The 23,171-nt window shown below is 46.3% G+C and overlaps 1 protein-coding gene across 1 annotated transcript in view; it reads left to right on the top strand.

The window, feature by feature from the left end:
* mef2cb (myocyte enhancer factor 2cb) overlaps window positions 1-23,171 on the top strand; it is an 86,017-nt gene that overhangs the window by 39,502 nt on the left and 23,344 nt on the right. Inside the window, exon 3 of the mRNA XM_084181025.1 lies at window positions 2,108-2,311. Coding sequence (XP_084037151.1) covers window positions 2,108-2,311 — 204 coding nt within the window. The remainder of the gene's footprint in view (window positions 1-2,107; window positions 2,312-23,171) is intronic.

The following is a 23,171-nucleotide window of genomic DNA, read 5'->3' as shown; positions in this document are numbered from 1 at the left end:
GTCAGTAGAGAATAGAAGAGACAAACACATCAACATGCCTCAATCATTAGCAACCAGCTGGGCACTGTTCTGGAGATCTCTCTCTCTCTCTCCACTCTCATCAGCTTCCTGCTCCAGTCAAAGAGAAAGGAGATAAAGAGAGAGAAAGGAAGAGAGAGAGATGTAATTGAGTATATATAGTCTTGGTGATCTGGAGAGGTGCCAGAAAGACGACAGTTTAACGTTTCTTATTGTCCAATCAGACCCCAGGTAATTATCAGGTTATCACAAGGTTGTGAACCAATCAGATTCCTCCTCCATGGAGAGAACCAATGTAAAAGCACAGGATAGTGTTTATGAAGCAGACACCTAGTGGGTTTCACCTTGGGTGTGTAGTCTAGAATATACTGCGCTGGTGTGGGTCGTGAGGCCCTAAAAATTGTGAAAGACTCCAGCCACCCAAGTCATAGACTGTTCTCTCTGCTACCGCATGGCAAGCGGTACCGGAGCACCAAGTCTGGGACCAAAAGTCTCCTTAACAGCTTCTACCCCCAAGCCATAAGACTTCTGAACAGAATGAAATGGCTAGCCTGACTATTTCCATTGATCCCCTTTTATTTGCACTGGCTCTATTCACACTCACTGGACTCAACCCACATATACACACACACACATGCATATTGACCCCACACACACAACTCACACCTAGACACACTTTCACACTCTTCATATATGCTGCTGCTACTCTGTTTATTATCTATCCTGATTGCCTAGTCACTTTTACCCATATCTACATGTACATATTACCTCAATTACCTCAACTACCTCATACCCTTGCACATTGACTCGGTACCGGTACTCCTTGTATTTAGTCTCATTATTGTTATTTTATTGTGTTACTATTTAATTTTTAATGTTTTGCAATTTTTTCGTACCTTTTCACTCTGCATTGTTGGGAAAGGGCTCGGAATTAAGCATTTCACGGTAAAGTTATTTTCGTCGCATGTGACAAATACAATTTCATTTGTTTTGAGCAGTGTTATCCCATCAAGGAGGGCGAGTTAACAGACACATGAATTAAACAACTTGCATGGTTCTATTTGGAAAACCTAAAGGTACATTTTATGTCTGTGTATGTGTTTCAAGATGATGTGCTGAGGTACTGGGCCTCAAACATACACGCACGCACACACACACAAACATACACACACACACACACACACACACACACACACACACACACACACACACACACACACACACACACATATGTTCCTATATGTGAAGACTGCCTGCATGGTTTCTGTGGAGCAACATTTATATCTACCAGGTGTTTCAGGCGCTATATAAAACAAAACTCAGCGAGTAAACCCTTGGGTTATTTTTACCAATACAAAGTTGCATCTGTAAGACTGTTAGAAGTCTTAGCTGTACTCTCGCAAGCCCACAATAGAGTTGGTGTACGTGTGTGTCTTTGTGAGAGAGCGGTTGATTCACTCCAAACATATGAAGGGTTGATATAAAGATGTTCTATAATAAAGTGCAGTATGCTTTGATGTCGCCCACAGATAAACTGATCTGCCTCATTATCTCTTAAAGACAGATCACTCTCAGTTCCTTAAATTTCTATTCAGCTTCTTTTTTTCTTGCCAGAGTAGATGGACTGTTACAGTAACCTCTTAGTGGGAGGTTGCAGTGGAGAGCAGCCCTGACTTTTGAGAAATTCTCTCATGCAGCTTCAATTTCGTGATTTATGAGTGGAAAAGCTCTGATTGCGCCAGATTTCGCTTTCTTCACACATTATGAAGGAAAACAAAGAAGTCAAGGATGGTGTTCCATTTTATAATACAAAATAATTATTTGTATTTATTCATTTTTTAAATAATAAAATGTAGGATCGCATATCTGAAAATCCAGGTTGGTGTTGACACAGTGGGGTCTGGTCCAGTCAGGTGTACTGTACAATAACTGAAATTCCCCCATTCCAACCCCCAACAAGGAAAACACAACACACATTTCAGTGCTGAAAACCTGCCTCCCCCTAAATTCCGCCTCAGATGTTCACCCTCTAACCTCTCTCGCTCTCTCTCCTCCTCTCTTCTTTCTCCCTGTCTCCTTCTCCCCCTAGGTGACATTTACGAAGAGGAAGTTTGGCCTGATGAAGAAGGCGTATGAGCTGAGCGTGCTGTGTGACTGTGAGATCGCCCTCATCATCTTCAACAGCACCAACAAGCTGTTCCAGTATGCCAGCACCGACATGGACAAGGTGCTGCTCAAGTACACCGAGTACAACGAGCCCCACGAGAGCAGGACCAACTCTGATATCGTGGAGGTGAGTCCCCAGACACATGTTCACACACGCACGCACCCACACACACACACACACACACACACACACACACACACACACACACACACACACACACACACACACACACACACATGCACATGCACACGCACACACCTACACACATTGACACTCAATGACCATTGGAGTAATATCTAGACTACTAAAGTATAAGGCATCCATCCAAAGTAATCCTCATTTGATATCTGTACAGACAACTATCCCTTGGGCTCTCTCTTAAAGAGACAGGCTCCTATAGCCCCTGGCATCACTAAGGCCCCTTAGCCCCCGTGAGATTTAGCCCATAGTAAGTGTCCTCTTGGCATTGTTATGACTCGCGCTCCAGGGGACATGTTGTCCTGGGTCGCCGTGGCGTGGACATGGGTGATGTAAGCCCGGCTCAGTAGGACGTTAAATGACTGGGTCAGGTGAGCCGCCCCCCAGGCCACAGGGACAGGCCAACATGCTCCAACGTGACCCTGGTTACACAACGGTCACCATGCCGATCTGCCTGACCCTGGTGGCCCACATACAAACACATATGCACACACACATACGCATATGCACACACGCACTCACACTCACTCAAACACCCACACACATTCACACACTCACACACACACACACACACACACACACACACACACACACACACACAGTGATTCAAGATTACGTAAAGATTCCCTCTTAAACCTACACAGGCACCTGAACACACAAACACACATACCTGGCTGCACACACAGACACACAAAGATAACATGTGAGCGGGACCCTTGACAGAAGTATAGGATCACTAGGTTTTGGAGAGACAGAAAAGAGAAGAAGAGGGTTATTTCTTAGTGAAGTTTACAGAACGCTCAAAAGCATTAAAGAATACACAGAATAACTAATGCATGCTCCATTGTTGTTGTTGATGTTGCATACAGGCCATATACTTACAATTGAAATCAGAAGTTTACATACACTTAGGTCATGAAAACTTGTTTTTCAACCACTCCACAAATTTGTTGTTAACAAACTATAGTTTTGGCAAGTCGGTTAGGACATCTACTTTGTGCATGAAACAAGTAATTTCTCCAACAATTGTTTACAGACAGATATTTCACTTATAATTCACTGTATCACAATTCCAGTGGGTCAGAAGTTTATATACACTAAGTTGACTGTGCCTTTAAACAGCTTGGAAAATTCCAGAAAAAGATGTCATGGCTTTAGAAGCTTCTGATAGGCTAATTGACATAATTTGAGTCAATTGGAGGTGTACCTGTGGATGTATTTCAAGGCCTACCTTCAAACTCAGTGCCACTTTGCTTGACATCATAAAATAAAAAGAAATCAGCCAAGACCTCAGAAAAAGAATAGTAGACCTCCCCAAGTCTGGTTCATCCTTGCGAGCAATTTCCAAACGCCTGAAGGTACCACGTTCATCTGTACAAACAATAGTACGCAAGTTTAAACACCATGGGACCACGCAGCCGTCATACTGCTCAGGAAGGAGACACGTTCTGTCTCCTAGAGATGAACATACTATGGTGTGAAAAGTGCAAATCAATCCCAGAACAACAGCAAAGGACCTTGTGAAGATGCTGGAGGAAACAGGTACAAAAGTATCTATATCCACAGTAAAACGAGTCCTATACCGACATAACCTGAAAGGCCGCTCAGCAAGGAAGAAGCCACTGCTCCAAAACCGCCAAATAAAAGCCAGACTACGATTTGCAACTGCACATGGGGACAAAGATCGTACTTTTTGGAGAAATGTCCTCTGGTCTGATGAAACAAAAATATAACTGTTTGGCCATAATGACCATCGTTATGTTTGGAGGAAAAAGGGGGACGCTTGCAAGCCGAAGAACACCATCCCAACCGTGAAGCACGAGGGTGGCAGCATCATGCTGTGGGGGTGCTTTGCTGCAGGAGGGACTGGTGCACTTCACAAAATAGATGGCATCATGAGGAAGGAAAATTATGTGAATATATTGAAGCAACATCTCAAGGAAGTTAAAGCTTGGTCGCAAATGGGTCTTCCAAAGGGACAATGACCCCAAGCGTTTTACATTTTAGTCATTTAGCAGACGCTCTTATCCAGAGCGACTTACAGTTAGTGAGTGCATACATTTTCATACTGGCCCCCCGTGGGAAACGAACCCACAACCCTGGCGTTGCAAGCGCCATGCTCTACCAACTGGGCTGCAGGGGACTATACTTCCAGCATACTTCCAAAGTTGTGGCAAAATGGCTTAAGGACAACAAAGTCAAGGTATTGGAGTGGCCATCACAAAACCTTGACCTCAATCCTATAGAAAATGTGTGGGCAGAACTGAAAAAGCGTGTGCGAGCAAGGAGGCCTACAAACCTGACTCAGTTACACCAGCTCTGTCAGGAGGAATGGGCCAAAATTCACCCAACTTATTGTGGAAAGCTTGTGGAAGGCTACCCGAAACGTTTGACCCAAGTTAAACAATTTAAAGGCAATGCTACCAAACACTAATTGATTGTATGTAAACTTCTGACCCACTGGGAATGTGATGAAAGAAATAAAAGCTGAAATAAATCATTCTCTCTACTATTATTCTGACATTTTACATTCACAGAATTTTTACTAGGATTAAATGTCAGGAATTGTGAAAAACTGAGTTTAAATGTATTAGGCTAATGTGTATGTAAACTTCGACTTCAACTGTACCATTTCAAGTGGTCAACTAAAAACGAATATATCCTATTTCGAATAGCTTCTATCAAAAGATGCACTCAAAGCATAAGCCACATTAATGATGAAAACACAGACATACCAGGCTGTATTCTTTAGCATGGAATGCATTTAAGGAGGCATGTGAGGGGAACGGCACCTCCGTACCTTCAGGCTCTGATCAGTCCCTACACCCAAACGAGGGCATTGTGTTCATCCACCTCTGGCCTGCTGGCCCCCCTACCTCTGCGGAAGCACAGTTCCCGCTCAGCCCAGTCAAAACTGTTCGCTGCTCTGGCACCCCAATGGTGGAACAAGCTCCCTCACGACGCCAGGACGGCGGAGTCACTCACCACCTTCCGGAGACACTTGAAACCCCACCTCTTTAAGGAATACCTGGAATAGGATAAAGTAATCATTCTACCCCCCCCCCCCCCCCCCCCCCCCCAAATTGGTGAATGCACCAATTTGTAAGTCGCTCTGGATAAGAGCGCCTGCTAAATGACGTAAATGTAATTGTAAATGTAAATGTACTATATATCATGTTGGTAGCCTTAGATACATTTACATTTTACATTTTCGTCATTTAGCAGACGCTCTTATCCAGAGCGACTTACAAATTGGTGCATTCACCTTATGATAGCCAGTGGGACAACCACTTTACAATATATATATTTTTTTTCTTTGGGGTGGGGTAAGGTGGGGTAGAAGGATTACTTTATCCTATCCCAGGTATTCCTTAAAGAGGTGGGGTTTCAAGTGTCTCCGGAAGGTGGTGATTGACTCCGCTGTCCTGGCGTCATGAGGGAGCTTGTTCCACCATTGGGGTGCCAGAGCAGCGAATAGTTTTGACTGGGCTGAGCGGGAACTGTGCTTCCGCAGAGGTAGTGGGGCCAGCAGGCCAGAGGTGGATGAACGCAATGCCCTCATTTGGGTGTAGGGACTGATCAGAGCCTGAAGGTAAGGAGGTGCCGTTCCCCTCACAGCTCCGTAGGCAAGCACCATGGTCTTGTAGCAGATGTGAGCTTCAACTGGAAGCCAGTGGAGTGTGCGGAGGAGCGGGGTGACGTGAGAGAACTTGGGAAGGTTGAACACCAGACGGGCTGCGGCGTTCTGGATGAGTTGTAGGGGTTTAATGGCACAGGCAGGGAGCCCAGCCAACAGCGAGTTGCAGTAATCCAGACGGGAGATGACAAGTGCCTGGATTAGGACCTGTGCCGCTTCCTGTGTAAGGCAGGGTCATACTCTGTGAATGTTGTAGAGCATGAACCTACAGGATCGGGTCACCGCCTTGATGTTAGCAGAGAATGACAGGGTGTTGTCCAGGGTCACGCCAAGGCTCTTTGCACTCTGGGAGGAGGACACAACGGAGTTGTCAACCGTGATGGCGAGATCATGGAACGGGCAGTCCTTCCCCAGGAGGAAGAGCAGCTCCGTCTTGCCGAGGTTCAGCTTGAGGTGGTGATCCGTCATCCACACTGATATGTCTGCCAGACATGCAGAGATACGATTCACCACCTGGTTATCAGAAGGGGGAAAGGAGAAGATTAATTGTGTGTCATCTGCATAGCAATGATAGGAGAGGCCATGTGAGGATATAATAGAGCCAAGTGACTTGGTGTATAGCGAGAATATGAGAGGGCCTAAAACTGAGCCCTGGGGGACACCAGTGGTGAGAGCACGTGGTGCGGAGACAGATTCTCGCCACGCCACCTGGTAGGAGCGACCTGTCAGGTAGGACGCAATCCAAGAGTGAGCCGCGCCGGAGATGCCCAACTTGGAGAGGGTGGAGAGGAGGATCTGATGGTTCACAGTATCAAAGGCAGCAGATAGGTCTAGAAGGACGAGAGCAGAGGAGAGAGACACAGAGAAGAGCAGTCTCAGTTGAATGACCAGTCTTGAAACCTGACTGGTTTGGATCAAGAAGGTCATTCTGAGAGAGATAGCAAGAGAGTTGGCTAAAGACAGCACGCTCAAGAGTTTTGGACAGAAAAGAAAGAAGGGATACTGGTCTGTAGTTGATGACATCGGAGGGATCGAGTGTAGGTTTTTTGAGAAGGGGTGCAACTCTCGCTCTCTTGAAGACGGAAGGGACATAGCCAGCGGTCAAGGATGAGTTGATGAGCGAGGTGAGGTAAGGGAGAAGGTCTCCAGAAATGGTCTGCAGAAGAGAGGAGGGGATAGGGTCAAGCGGGCAGGTTGTTGGGCGGCCGGCCGTCACAAGTTGCAAGATTTCATCTGGAGAGAGAGGGGAGAAAGAAGTCAAAGCATAGGGTAGGGCAGTGTGAGCAGGACCAGCGGTGTAATTTGACTTAACAAACGAGGATCGGATGTCGTCAACCTTCTTTTCAAAATGGTTGACGAAGTCATCCACAGAGAGGGAGGAGGGGGGAGGGGGAGGAGGATTCAGCAGGGAGGAGAAGGTGGCAAAGAGCTTCCTAGGGTTAGAGGCAGATGCTTGGAATTTAGAGTGGTAGAAAGTGGCTTTAGCAGCAGAAACAGAGGAAGAAAATGTAGAGAGGAGGGAGTGAAAAGATGCCAGGTCCACTGGGAGTCTAGTTTTCCTCCATTTCCGCTCGGCTGCCCGGAGCCCTGTTCTGTGAGCTCGCAATGAGTCGTCAAGCCACGGAGCAGGAGGGGAGGACCGAGCCGGCCGGGATAGGGGACATAGAGAGTCAAAGGATGCAGAAAGGGAGGAGAGGAGGATTGAGGAGGCAGAATCAGGAGATTGGCGGGAGAAGGATTGAGCAGAGGGAAGAGATGATAGTATGGAAGAGGATTGAGTAGCGGGAGAGAGAGAGCGAAGGTTGCGATGGCACATTACCATCTGAGTAGGGGCAGAGTGAGTAGTGTTGCAGGAGAGCGAGAGAGAAAAGGATACAAAGTAGTGGTCGGAGACTTGGAGGGGAGTTGCAGTGAGATTAGTAGAAGAACAGCATCTAGTAAAGATAAGGTCAAGCGTCAAAAGAGGAGAGGAGTGGAAAGAAGGAGGCAGAGAGAAATTAGTCAAAGGTAGACGTAGGGAGGTTAAAGTCACCCAGAACTGTGAGGGGTGAGCCATCCTCAGGAAAGTAACTTATCAAGGCGTCAAGATCATTGATGAACTCTCCAAGGGAACCTGGAGGGCGATAAATGACAAGGATATTAAGCTTGAATGGGCTAGTGACTGCGACAGCATGGAATTCAAATGAGGAGATAGACAGATGGGTCAGGGGAGAAAGAGAGAATGTCCACTTGGGAGAGATGAGGATTCCTGTGCCACCACCCCGCTGACCAGATGCTCTCGGGGTCAGACGAGGAGAGAGCAGTAGGAGTAGCAGTGTTTTCTGTGGTAATCCATGTTTCCGTCAGCGCCAAGAAGTCGAGGGACTGGAGGGTAGCATAGGCTGAGATGAACTCTGCCTTGTTGGCCGCAGAACGGCAGTTCCAGAGGCTGCCGGAGACCTGGAACTCCACGTGGGTCGTGCGTGCAGGGACCACCAGGTTAGAGTGGCAGCAGCCACGCGGTGTGAGGTGTTTATATAGCCTGTGCGGAGAGGAGAGAACAGGGATAGACAGACAAATAGTTGACAGGCTACAGAAAATGGCTACAATAATGCAAAGGAGATCGGAATGAAATGAACTAAACATCTGGGAAAGCGAGAGAGCGGGGCCTCCCTCACATATGTTTCACTGAAACACTCAAATATAACTCTCCCAACTTCAACTTTAGAAATTATAATTGTTGTAAACTACAGCGGTTCAATGTTTTCTAGGAATAGACTAACTTAGTTTATTCAGCTAGCTAACTTGGTACAGTATTCTTCCGTGAAAACCGTCCAGGGCACCGAATCCTATGACGCCATAGCCAACTGGCATGCCAGCCTCCAATAACACGGTTTAGCACCAATACTCGGTTACAACAAACCACCAGTGTGTTAACACGCCAAGCAGATCATTCGTGTCCGTGTCTAACGTTGTGTAAAGTTTTGGGTTAGTTTTGACAGTTTGAGTGAGTCCGTCGTCAACTTATTCAGCCAGTTAGTTAGCTAGAATAGTTAGCATACTAGCTAGCCATTGCTCTCTGCCAACGAAAAACCCCTCCTCCCACGGCACGAACACACAGAGAGCAGATATGCTCTGCTTACTATTTCAAACCTACTCTTACTTTGCAAATGCAACTGTACCAGATGCATGAAATTATGTTAGTTATATGCATTGGGCATATGCATTGCAATGTATTAATTACTGGAAAATTATACATTTCAAAGTATTGGAATGTATTTTAAGAACACATTTTACCCAGTAGGCCTACATACGCCCATCTATAATATAGTATTTACATATAATGTATGTAGTACCCCCAAAGTCTCTTTGTATCCTGATGAAATACCCTAATTCCCCTACCATGCAGCGGCATGTAAATCATGTCCAACTACACACAGAAAGATATCAAGCATTCTCTCCATGTTATTTATTTTACATGTACTCATTTAGCAGACGCTCTTATCCATATCATAGCCTACATATCCAGTCTCTGCATATAAGTCCTTCAGCAACTGTTGTCAGTGCATTAACCTGTCCTACAGAGACCATGAAGAGAGCCGTCACATGTTTTAACAAGCGCCCATGACCAGACCTGCAGGGGCTTTGAAGCTCTCCATTAGCCGAGTGGAGGATGGCTAACGTGTAAACAGCCGTGTCTGAGGAGTACGCTAAAGAGTGTAGCGGGGGAGTGCTGCGGCGCTGGCTTCTGTGATCCCGGGGCGGACATGGGTTCCGCTCGCTTAGACCGACTCGCAGTGGGCGAAATCGATCTGAAGAGGCCTTAGCCGCGGCGTGCTAAAGGGATTGGCCACAGCGCAGCCACGAGCACGTTTACCATGGGAGGTGGGGAGGGAGGGGTGTAGGGGTGGAACTCTCCTGCCAAGCCTTGTGTGCCGCTGCTAGGTTATGTCACAGGTGGGGGATGTGGGTGGGTGTGAAGGGGGGGACAAAGCAGACTTCCTGTTGTGATGGCAGGATGGGTAGGAGGTCCAGGACAGTGGGACAGGAGGACAGTAGAACAGGGAGGGCTGGTGGGAGAAGGCCAAAGACCAGATAGCAATATACTACCATGTGATGTAGTTGATATTAGTGTATGTAGATCTGTAACTCCTCAGATATAAACACACACACACACACACACACAATCAGAGCATCTCAGTCTTTTGCAATGGGCTGCTGTGCCTGGAGGTGTAGTGGGAGGAGAGGCAGTGGTAGAGGAGCACAGCGCAGCGTGTGGGCAGCTGGCAGAGAGGCATGCTACATTAGCAATAAAGCTCTATGTAATTATCATGTCTTTTGTTGATAATTAGCGTTGTTGGGAGAGTGGCGCTGAGAGGGTTGCACAGCCTCTCCAGCTACAGTATGTTTAAAAGGGACTCCAGGGACCTATCTCTCTGTTTTTTAAAATGTTCTATTCTTCATTCATCTGGCCGTACCTTTCCTCCTTGTTCAGTAGCTGCTATCACGCTAATCAGGGCCGTGCACAGACCAAAAAGGGCCTCCCCCCCAAAAAAAAAAAAATATATATATATACTATATATATATATAATTATCCATGGTCACACACTCATTGAGCAATTATTACAAGAACAGGGGAAAGCAGCACAATCTGATCAGTAAAGTATTTTGCAAAACTACTTTGTACTGGAATAAATGCTGGACTTATTAACAATGACCAACACAATTCCAGTCAAAATAGAAGATTGTAAGAAATACTGTATAGATGTAAGATATGAATTTGATCACCCTGTTGCAGGAGAACTTTCCTGCAATGCAGGAAATGTAAAACTTGTAGTGTATTTGAGGTTTAAAAAAGCTTTTGAAGTTTGTAATTTCCACTTGATTTTCCCTCACGAAAAATGTATCAACCCCTATGAAAATGTCCATGAATTATAATCCATATAATAATTAAGATTTCCTGTTGCTGCAGGATTGTTTTCCTGCTGTAGCAAACTGTCTCAAATGACGATCCTACATCTGTAGCCTACAATTACTATATAATTTTTTTTAAATGCCGGACCTCATCTGCCATCTCACCAGCCATTATCATCGGCAGCACTATGCTGAGAAACATCTCGGTAGTCGTAGTCCATGTGGGATTTAATGACATTAGGATGGCTAGCTCGGAACGGCTGGAACAGGATTTAAAAGAACTGATTGGAACTCTGAAAGACTCCAACAAGCGTCCAATTATGTCAGGCCCAGTGTCCTCACTGAGTCGTGGCAGCGAAAGATTCAGTAGGTTGCTGGCACTACACGACTGGCTACGAGTCTACTGTAGCTCTGTTGGAGTTACTTTTGTGGAAAACGTTGACACCTTTCGGAAACAGAAGATACTGTACAGAGAGGATGGGTCCATCCAAATTATCTTTGTGCCTGGAACCTGGCCGCGCATTTCAAGGCTGCGCTGAGACATTGATTTATCAACACCCCAAATTCCGCTAAAGTAATCCCAACCATAAATGATCAGCATTATCATCATACTGCAGGCTTGCAACAGGTAACCCTCGACTCTTGTTTTAATCCACGTCCTCACTCAAACATAGGCCCAATGGCACAGTTCTAGACAATCTTGTATCTATACCAATTCAAGCTAGCCCTATGGTATTTTCAAATAAGGGGTTACCAACTGAGCATAGTATGCTTGTATTAGAGACTGTCTGTTTTGAAATCCCGCAGCTGCGGCATTGGACTGATTAATGTAAATGCCAGAAGTTTGATCTCGAAAATGTATGTTATTATAACTCTGGCCTCTCAAACCAATGTGGACATACTGGTAATATCTTAAACTTGGCTAAATAAGATGTGTCTCTGGCTGGCTATAATGCTTTTAGGGCTGACAGAGTTGGCAGAGGTGGAGGTGTTTCCATATTTAAAAAGGACAATTTAATTGTTTCTGTATCTCTCACTACCTCTGTCCCTAAGCAATTTGAATGTATAGTCCTAAATGTGGGCCTTGGTAATAATGCCCAACTCCAATTAGGGGAGGGGTGGTAGGGTTAGGGGAAAATAATAAAGAAGGAAAATATATTTAAAAAATATATACTGTATATTTAAAATAATATATATATTTACAAAAATATATATATATGGGGGATTGGAAATGATGCAGACAATTACATTGATAGAAGCCACAATTTATCTTCAATATTAAAGCTGATCTACACCCTATAAAAAAAGTATTAAAAAAATAATAATAATGCCCACCTTACGCTAGTGGGAAATTATCGCCCTCCCCCTGCCTCAACATGTGTCCTTAGCCAATTGTCTGACTTGCTATCTAACTATGCTGAATCTGAACTAGTACTTTTGGGTGATCTTAATCTGGATTGGTTGATGCCAGCTTCTGATAGGCTGAAAGATAGCTGCATTGAGCTAAATCTAGCTCAGTTGATAACTGAACCAACCCGCCCCAACTTTAAACACCCTGAAAAATCTACTATTTTAGATATTATTTTGACAAATGCCTCTCATAAGTATACAGCCAATTGAATTTTTGCTAATGAGTTCAGTGACCATTGTCCTATTGCCTGCATAAGAGATGCAAAGCTACCTAAATCTCTCCCTCACATTATTACAAAGAGAACGTTTAGGAATTTCAATGAGATACAATTGTTGTCTGATCTGGGATTGTGTGAAAGGGGGGTTGTGTCTGATATCTCTGAATTGGATCAGGCCCTAAATTGTTTAACTTTTTTGTTAAACTCTATTGCAGATAAGCATGCTCTGTTAAAAAACTAAGGGTAAGGGATAGAGCTAATCCCTGGTTCACGCATGAACTATCAGAGAAACTTCAGGAGATACATTCAGCGCTGGCTAAGGTTAGACCGACTGATTCTACGTCTGACTGGCAGTCCTTCAGACGCTTGAGAAATAGATGTCTATCCCTGGTTAGAACAGCAAAATTGACATACTTCTTGAACTGTGTATCTGAGAATGGTGGGAATCCAGCTGACTTCTGGAAGGTAGTTCAATCTCTAAAACAAATATATTTTTTTACTTGCTAATTGTTTCTGGGGTTATCCCTAAGATCTGTGAAATGGCACAAGTCCTCCCCCTACACAAAGGTGAAGATCCTTCTGACTTGGAAAGCTACCATCCAATTTCCAAGCTATCTTGCCTTGCCAAAGTTTTTAGAGTCCCTGGCCAACTCTCAACTTATAACTTTTTTTTATTTCTCATTCTATTCTTAGTGAGCACCAATCTGGTTTTAGACCTGGACATAGCACTGTTTCAGCAGCTACACGTGCTATATTGTTTAGACCATAAAAATCATTGTGCTGCTGTATTTATTGACTTGTTGAAGGCATTTGATACAGTTTACATTTACATTTTAGTCATTTAGCAGACGCTCTTATCCAGAGCGACTTACAGTTAGTGAATACAATTATTATTTTATTTTTTTATACTGGCCCCCCGTGGGAATCGAACCCACAACCCTGGCGTTGCAAAAGCCGTGCTCTATCAACTGAGCTACATCCCTGCAGGCCATTCCCTCCCCTACCCTGGACAACGCTGGGCCAATTGTGCGCCGCCCATGAGTCTCTCGGTCGCGGCCGGCTGCGACAGAGCCTGGATTCGAACCAGGATCTCTAGTGGCACAGTTAGCACTGCGATGCAGTGCCTTAGACCACTGCGCCACTCAGGAGACATCCAGTTGACCATTTCGTACTTGTTCAAAGGTTGTCTGAAATAGGCCTAGATCAGGCATCTTGCAATTGGTTCAAGAACTATCTAACGGACAGGACACAATGTGTGCTTACTGATGTTATCAAATCTAGTTTCCTCAATATTACAAAAGGTGTGCCGCAGGGGTCGATTTTGGGCCCTGTTCTCTTCACTATTTATATAAATAATATTTGTGTATGTGTTAAAACCTGTAACATTAATCTCTACGCAGATGATACAGTTATTTACTCCTGTGCCCCCTCAGTACAGCAAGCCATTCATGACCTTCAGCATGGTTTTGACTCAATTAAAAAAATTGCTTACTGATCTTAAACTAGTGTTAAATGCTAATAAAACCAAGTTTATGTTGTTCTCTAGGTCTCGTAATATTGACCCTGAGGACCTGCATATGTCACGATCGCCAATGAAGTATGACCAAAGCGCAGCGTTGGGAGTGAACATGATGATTTTAATTTTGAAACACACGACAAAACAAAACACGATCCGTGACGTCCTCAGTTACACCGACTGAATAAAGAACAAAAACCCACAACCACAAGGTGAACACAGACATTTAAATATGGCTCCCAATCAGAGATAACGAGCCGACAGCTGACACTCGTTACCTCCGATTGGGAGTCACTGACCAAACATAGAACGCGAACACCTAGACACTACCCACAGTACACAACACACGGAAATCTACACACCCTGACTAAACACAAAAAGTCCTAGAACCAGAGTGTGACAGTACCCCCCCCCAAAGGCGCGGACTGCGACCGCGCCTAACTACAAGCAAACAGGGGAGGGCTGGGTGGGCATTCCTCCTCGGCGGCGGCTCCGGCTCCGGGCTTCCTCCCCACTTCCTCTCCAACCCCCCAAAGTACCCCTGGTCCTGCCTAGCCCCGCTGGCCGGAACCGGACTGACGACACGCGCCCCTGGCTTGGTGCGTGGATCCTGGCTGGACGGCTCTGGCGGATCCCGGCTGGACGGCTCTGGCGGATCCCGGCTGGACGGCTCTGGCGGATCCCGGCTGGACGGCTCTGGCGGATCCTGGCTGGACGGCTCTGGCGGATCCCGGCTGGACGGCTCTGGCGGATCCCGGCTGGAAGGCTCTGGCGGATCCCGGCTGGAAGGCTCTGGCGGATCCCGGCTGGACGGCTCTGGCGGATCCTGGCTGGACGGCTCTGGCGGATCCTGGCTGGACGGCTCTGGCGGATCCTGGCTGGAAGGCTCTGGCGGATCCCGGCTGGAAGGCTCTGGCGGATCCCGGCTGGACGGCTCTGGCGGATCCTGGCTGGACGGCTCTGGCGGATCCTGGCTGGACGGCTCTGGCGGATCCTGGCTGGACGGCTCATGGCTGGCTGACGGATCTGGCTGCTCATGGCTGGCTGACGGATCTGGCTGCTCATGGATGGCTGACGGATCTGGCTGCTCATGGCTGGCTGACGGATCTGGCTGCTCATGGCTGGCGGAAGGATCTGGCTGCTCATGGCTGGCGGAAGGCTCTGGCTGATCCTGTCTGGCGGAAGGCTCTGGCTGATCCTGTCTGGCGGACGGCTCTGGCTGGACAGGGCTGACGACGCACCCCGTAGGCTCGGTGCGTTGAGCAGGGACAGGCCGGGCTGGGCTGGCGAAACGCACCACAGACTTGGTGCGGGGCGCAGGAACAGGCCGAGCTGGGCTGGCGACGCACCCCTTAGGCTTGGTGCGTTGAGCAGGGACAGACAGAACCGCACTGGGGACACACACCCCTGGCCCTACACGGGGATCAGGAACGGGCCGGACCGGACTGGAAACACCCCCCAGTACCTCTCGCCGTGCCTCCACACTTTCCATCCCCTTCGTAACCAGTGGCCCCCTTAAACTGGCGGCCATATCTGCCAACCTCTTGCACTCCTCCGGGCCGTACACCTTCTGCCCCGACGTCGTGAGCCCCCCCCTAAAAATTTTCTGGGGGTCTCTCCTCTCGGTGGACCAGGCCTCCATAGTCCTCTCCCAACCTTCGCTCTTCTGGCTCCACCACCCGTTATCCAACTGCTGCTTGGTCTCGTTGTGGTGGGTTTTTCTGTCACGATCGCCAATGAAGTATGACCAAAGCGCAGCGTTGGGAGTGAACATGATGATTTTAATTTTGAAACACACGACAAAACAAAACACGATCCGTGACGTCCTCAGTTACACCGACTGAATAAAGAACAAAAACCCACAACCACAAGGTGAACACAGACATTTAAATATGGCTCCCAATCAGAGATAACGAGCCGACAGCTGACACTCGTTACCTCCGATTGGGAGTCACTGACCAAACATAGAACGCGAACACCTAGACACTACCCACAGTACACAACACACGGAAATCTACACACCCTGACTAAACACAAAAAGTCCTAGAACCAGAGTGTGACAACATATTTGCACATTAAAGGCCAATTCGAGCTAGTTCCCTATTTTAAGTACTTGGGTATTTGGATTGACGATAAGCTCTATTTTAATACACACATTGAAAAAAAAGATGAGGATTAAGATTGGTTTCTTTTATAGAAATAAATCCTGCCTCATTTTGGAAAGTAGATGGAAGATTGTTCAAGCAACACTTCTCCCAGTACTTGATTATGGTGATACAATCTACATGCAAGTGGCAGCCTCTACATTAAAACCTTTAGATGCAGTCTATCATTCAGCACTGCGTTTTATCACTGGGGACAATTTCCGTGCACATCACTGCATTTTGTATAGTTCTGTTCTCTGTGAGTGGCTTCATTTTGTATATAAAGCATTTCTTCAGACACTCCCCCACTACCTCAGCTCACATAGTAACTGGAGATCCATCATTTGTCAGACCCTCTCTCTGGACTGGCTGGTTCTGGAGGTCCCGCGGGCCTCCACTGACCTGGGGAAAAATAATTTTAGTTTTTATGCCCCACGCTCATGAAATAGCCTTCAGGCCACATTGAACCTAGACTCGCTTGTCTCCATTGGACAGTTTAGATCGAGTTTAAGGGTGGTGATATGGGAGGGTTGTGTTTGTTTTGATTAATCTTGTTGTATTTATTGTATTGATATTATTTATTGTATGTTCAAATCTTATCAAATAAAATGTTATTTGCCACATGTGCCGAATACAACAGATGTAGACATTACCGTGAAATGCTTACTTACAGCCCTTAACCAACAATGCATTTATTTCTTAATAAAAAAGTAAAATAAATCAACAACAAAAAAAGTGTTGAGAAAAAAAGAGCAGAAGTAAAATAAAGTAACAGTAGGGAGGCTATATACAGGGGGGTACCGGTGCAGAGTCAATGTGCAGGGGCACCGGCTTGTTGAGTTAGTTGAGGTAATATGTACATATGGGTAGAGTTAAAGTGACTATGCATAAATAATTAACAGAGTAGCAGCAGCGTAAAAAGATGGGGTGGGGGTGCAAATACTCCAGGTAGCCATGATTAGCTGTTCAGGAGTCTTATGGCTTGGGGGTAGAAGCTGTTGAGAAGCCTTTTGGTCCTAGACTTGGCGCTCCGGTACCGCTTGCCGTGCGGTAGCAGAGAGGACAGTCTATGACTAGGGTGGCTGGAGTCTTTGACAATTTTGAGGGCCCTTCCTCTGACACCGTCTGGTATAGAGGTCCTGGATGGCAGGAAGCTTGGCCCCAGTGATGTACTGGGCCGTACGCACTACCCTCTGTAGTGCCTTGCGGTCGGAGGCCGAGCAGTTGCCATACCAGGCGGTGATGCAACCAGTCAGGATGCTCTCGATGGTGCAGTTGTCGAACCTTTTGAGGATCTGAGGACCCATGCCAAATCTTTTCAGTCTCCTAAAGGGGAATAGGCTTTGTCGTGCCCTCTTCACGACTGTCTTGGTGTGTTTGGACCATGATAGTTTGTTGGTGATGTGGACACCAAGGACTCCACGATATCTCCGTCTCTTTCTCCTGCGAATGACGGGGATTTGGGCCTTGTCGGGTGTCTGTAGGATATCCTTCGCGTCCGACTTGTTGAAGAAAAATCTTCGTCCAATACGAGGTGAGTAATCGCTGTCCTGATATCCAGAAGCTCTTTTTGGTTATAAGAGACGATGGCAGAAACATTATGTACAGAATAAATTACAAGTAACGCGAAAAAACACACATAATAGTACAATTTGTTAGAGTGCTGTAAAACGGCAGCCTTCTCCGGCGCCATCTTTAATTTTCATGTTCACAGGGCTCCCTTGCAAATGAGACCCTGGTCTCAATGGTGACCCAGCCTGTATAAATAAAAGTAGAAAATAAAAATATATCCAACCCAACTCCATTTTGTTGCCACTATCTCTGCTTCTGAAGCATAGATGAGAATTGTACGACGTCTTGCAGGCAGTGGGTTCACAACAACAACGACAAAACAATTATTTACAACCCCAAGAAAATTGGGGGGAAATTATGCCACCACCGAAAAGGGCACTTTGGAGACTGGAAGGGCAAAGGGGCATGTGCTCTGCACAGGTAGAGCCCTATCTGCCTGATGCTAATCCACTCGGGAGAAGATTGAAATAGAGAGAAGTGGGGAGCAAGTGGGAGCAAGTGAAAAGGGAGAGAGAGAGAAGAGGGAGAGAGAGAAAGGGGTTGTGTATGGCTAGATGACACACTTAGGGAAAACTGTCTCAGCTGAGGATGACACTACCACAAATATATGTCCAACCAAAGAGACCAAGACACCAATGTTGTTCCCAGCAACATTATGTGTTTTTAACCTTTTTGACACCATCAATTCGAGGGAGAGAAAAACTCCTCCAAACTGTAATACCGTGAACAAGCGTTACAGAAAATTGAATCAAGATGGCCACCAAAGTCTAACCAAAGGAAACCAGCTCCTTGCCAATTACTGTGATTGGAGCACAGCAGCCAGGGTAACAAGAGATTAATGATCCAATCCAATGAAAATAGCTGTTCAATTGAAACATGATAGGCCCATCTGTTTCTGAGTATTTTCTAGTTGGATTCTAGTATTCTAGTGGATTCTAGTATTCTTAAACTATGTCTTTAGATTCTCATTTAAATAGTCCTACATGACAGCATCAGATGCTAGACAAAAGTTGGGAAGGTCCACATAATTAAAGTTAGACATTAATATTTAATTTATTGAATTAATTAAATTAATGTTAAAAAAACACACCGTGTACACACAGCTAGGCTATCTGGTTGTGTTGTTGTCAGTACGGCCCTCTGAGTCTCCTCTTGGCAGGTCTATAGTGCAGTTTGCCACTGGCTCCAGATAAAAAGCTCCAACACACAGATAGATTTCCTATACTCTCCGGCTGCCAGGGCGGTTTCCTGGACATGTGAGCAGCATTAGTGGAGAAATGGGAAGCCGTGTTGGGAAATGACAGGAGAATGGATCTATCCTTTCCTTTTTTTTACCTCTCCACCAAGAATATTCTTTGAGTTCTCATTAGAGATTTATGACATGGATATGGGGATTCTTAATTTCCAGTGCACATGAAAGACCTTTACTTCTAGTGGGTAGACAGAGCCAAGCCAAATGTGGCTGGCGCTCAGTGCAATCGAACAGCCCCAGTCCAACGACACACACTCTGAGCAGCCTGTGCCAAATCCCCATTCCACAACATGTTTGTTTTTCCTCTGTGAAACAAAGAGCACACGTTTCAGATGGAGCTGGAGGGTATAGATTGAGTACCAGCCTGGAGGGGAGGGTGGGAGTTGGCTTGATAGGGGATGTTAGGAGGTGTGGCCATGACGATGGGCACACACCTGCAGTGACATTGGCATCATAACCTCAGCCTAGCTTAGTGCGCCACGCTCCGTCGCAGTGGCCACGGCCTCACATGGGGCGCCACATGGGCATGTGGCACAGCCCACAGCCAGGAGAGGAGGGAGAGGAGGAGCGTGGCGCACAGATTAACCTAATCTGAGAGTTCACTTCACCCTTTAATCTTAAACAGCAGCAGCCTGCCTGACCACCCTCCCTCCCTCCGCTCCTTTATCTCTCTCTCTCTCTCTCTCTCTCTCTCTCTCTCTCTCTCTCTCTCTCTCTCTCTCTCTCTCTCTCTCTCTCTCTCTCTCTCTCTCTCTCTCTCTCTCACTCTCACCTAGCAGGAACTTCTGAATGAGAGGGGGAGGGAGGCAGGCTGGTAATTATTTCCAAAGGTCATTCTGTTAATGACTACCTGCTTGGCTAATGAGATTCAGTAAAGCTCCCTCACGATGTTTCGCTGGCGTATGTTTTGCCCGTGTGCCGAGACGTGTGAGGAGAAGCACAGGTGTGACTGCAGCCCAGCGTCAGTCCATCGGAGGGAGAGAGGGAGGGAGAAGGAGAGAGGAGAGCAGGAGAGAATGGAGGCGGGAGGGCATGAGCGTGAGAGACAAAAAGAGAAATGTACCAACATCCACACACATTTATTACATGCCTCGCACAACATTTCATTTGGCATTGAAACGAGATTTTTTTTCCACATTTATAAATACCAGGGAGACTAATTATCTGCGTTCAGTCTAATTTGCCTCCGAACTTTTCCTTACGACTTAATTAAAGCATTTTTTCTCCATCGTGTTCTTGCACGTCAACAGACTCCGAGCATGTGATATCCTTTTCAAAGTGCCAGTGTGCTCTTGCCTTATTTCTTGTGAAAATATTTTCAAGCATGTGTGCTATTCTATGTACTTATTTGGATTCTAAACAGCGGAGAGAACATTAGCCTTAAGGAGTTTTCTCTGTGGATTGCTGCTCAATGGCTGCTTCTTCTGCCTCACAAAGAGCCCTGCTGTCAACTCCTTCAGTTGCTGTAAACTCCTCCAGTTTAAATGCCTGCACTAATTTACCTCTCCCATTTCTACACATATCAACGTCCAGGAAAAATAAGGAAGTTATGATACGCTGTCTTACAGTTGTCCAGGTTGATGTTGGGCTTGTGTTTGAGGTGCTGTGACAGACAGACAGACAGACAGACAGACAGACAGACAGACAGACAGACAGACAGACAGACAGACAGACAGACAGACAGACAGACAGACAGACAGACAGACAGACAGACAGACAGGGTGTGTCAGCAAGAGGCTGCGGATAGATCAGCCTGCTTGTTTTTCAACCTGAGTTGAGGATTAAAGGGTGGAAGCTGCTTAGACTGCCTAAGTCAATTAACCTTCTGACCTTGCCAAGCTAACGGCACAGGGATAGGCCAAAACAAAGACTGGGGGGATGCCATCTCATCTTTATCTGCCACATATTACATGTTTGTGAAACATCTTCCCAGGGTTTCGCGTCATGAATTCCACCAACTGAGGCATTTCTTTGTACTCTTCCAGTCAGCCCTCCCTAAACCCCCTGTCCCAACAGCATTTTCGTATGTTTTTTTTCTCTCTTTTTACCCCTCTCCAGTCTCTGTGTTTTCCTCACACTTCCCTGCGATTAAAAACAGCTGCAGAGTTCATGCAGTACCACGTCAACATGTGTGTGTTTCAGATGTCCAAACTGGGAGACCCCCCTATTCTCCCTTCTCCCTCCCTCTCTGTTTTTTGGCATTCTTTTCCCCAATAAATGCCTCAAAAACCAGTAGAGGTCTAAAAATAGAGTGCAGCGGAGCTAAATATAGTGCTTGGTTGGCGGGGCTGGCTATGAGAGTGGAGAAGAATAGGCATGGAATAGCTGTGTGTGTGTGTGTGTGTGGGTGGGTGTGTGTGCCCGCAATGCATCAGGCTGTTCATTCAGTCTCCCTCTCTCACAGGGACGACCGTGAACACTTGCCTCCAGAGACCACATGCACATGACCCGGTGGTCAGAGACCCAGTGGTGCCAATAAACATTTGATCCTCGGGATAAAGGATTTAATTCACAGCTTTTTTCTCTCTCTCTTAGACTCCCTGTCTTTTTCTTCTCATCTCATAGAAATGAAAGGCACAGCTTTCTTGAAGTTTAAAATGTTTTAGGAGCAGCCTTGTTTCAACCCATACAGACTGAAAATAACACACACACTCCTATGCATCAGACATTTAGCAGACACTCTTACCCAGAGCAATTAAAGTTAAGTGCCTTGTTCAAGGGCACATTGACAGATTTCTCACCTAGTCAGCTTAAGGATTTGAACTAGCAACCTTTCAGTTACTGGCCCAACGCTCTAACTGCTAGGCTACCTGCCGCATTATGTCACACGTAGACAAATCTCTATTATTTGTTTATCAGGTTTTAGGTAGTCAAATGTCCAAGGGGTAGTTAAAGTCCTGTTGGGAGTAAGGCTTAATGACATTTGTCACAAGGGTTGAGAAGGGAACTGATGGCAGCTTCACCTCCATTGGGGCTTGAAAGTCTCAAGTCGTTTTCACACAAGTTAATTGGCAGGTAATCACCCCTAGCAGGAGTTACAAATCTGAGAGATGTCACCCACCCCCACAGCCAAGGCAACCTGCTGGTGGAAACATAATGAGGCCTGCTGCTAAAGATAAGCTGAAACCTCTCCTCACCATGAGTTCACGGCGGTGCACGGTATTGTACGGAGCCATGATCGCGTGGAGCTCCCTTCCATCTTCAATTGCTCAAGCAAACTGCAAAATTACCTTTTAAAAAATGATTAAACAACATCTCATGGAATGGCAGGGACTGTGAGGGGACACACACAAGACAACAATAAAAGTCTCACTTGCTTTTAGCTTCCTCTTTTGGGAGAAGCACAAGACAAAATGGTGGTGTGCGCATGCTGATTACAGTCCTTAGCTCAGCATTTTGTTCCACATCAGACAGACAGACAGCCAGTCCAGAAAAGCAGAACTCCTGACTAGGAACTACAAGTAGCGTTTTGATCATCACAAACATTCTAAGGTCCATACAAGTGGAAGTCTGAGGTACTCACGGCAACAAAAGCCCTTTTAAAATAGACCTTTTGAAATGTGCCAATATTTTGTCCCTGTGGTATAGGGTAGTAGTGCAGTGACAGGTCACTTCTGAGGCCACGCTGCCAAGCGCAGGCTTTTCCACTACACAGCCCAAAAACACTTCACGCCAGTCATTAACATGAAATGATGCCTTATTCTTTTAAACTATTTGTGGAAAACTGTGAATAATGAATATCTATTTTTATAGCTGGTGTTCCCTGCCATGCCCCTCCCATGGTGGCTGTGGACAGGGAGGGTGGGAGGCAGGGAGGGAGGGTGTGGAAACTGAAGGTCACAGCGTAGAGGTCAAGCGGCTGGTCATTGTTACTCAGGGCCCCCACCAGGCCTCCAGGCCTCTTTCCTGTTGTGGCACCAAGCGATAAGCGACACAGAGACAAAAGACGATAACTGAAGATTGGTGGGCCACAGAGGGGACGGGGAGGCAGGGAACAAGCCGACAGGGAGTAGACTCACTCATTACAGCCAGAACCAATCATTCATGACCAGCCCTTGTGTAGCTATGGGGGGCTACAGTAGGTCCAGTTATTCTCCTAGCGTTACTGGTCAAATACATGTTGTTGGTGGCTCCTGCAGAGTTTTT

The sequence above is a fragment of the Coregonus lavaretus genome (genome assembly GCF_964263955.1).
Source record: "Coregonus lavaretus genome assembly, chromosome: 17".
NCBI lineage: Eukaryota > Metazoa > Chordata > Actinopteri > Salmoniformes > Salmonidae > Coregonus > Coregonus lavaretus.
Note: the sequence above shows the minus strand (reverse complement) of the source record. Positions and strands in the feature narration are given on the sequence as shown.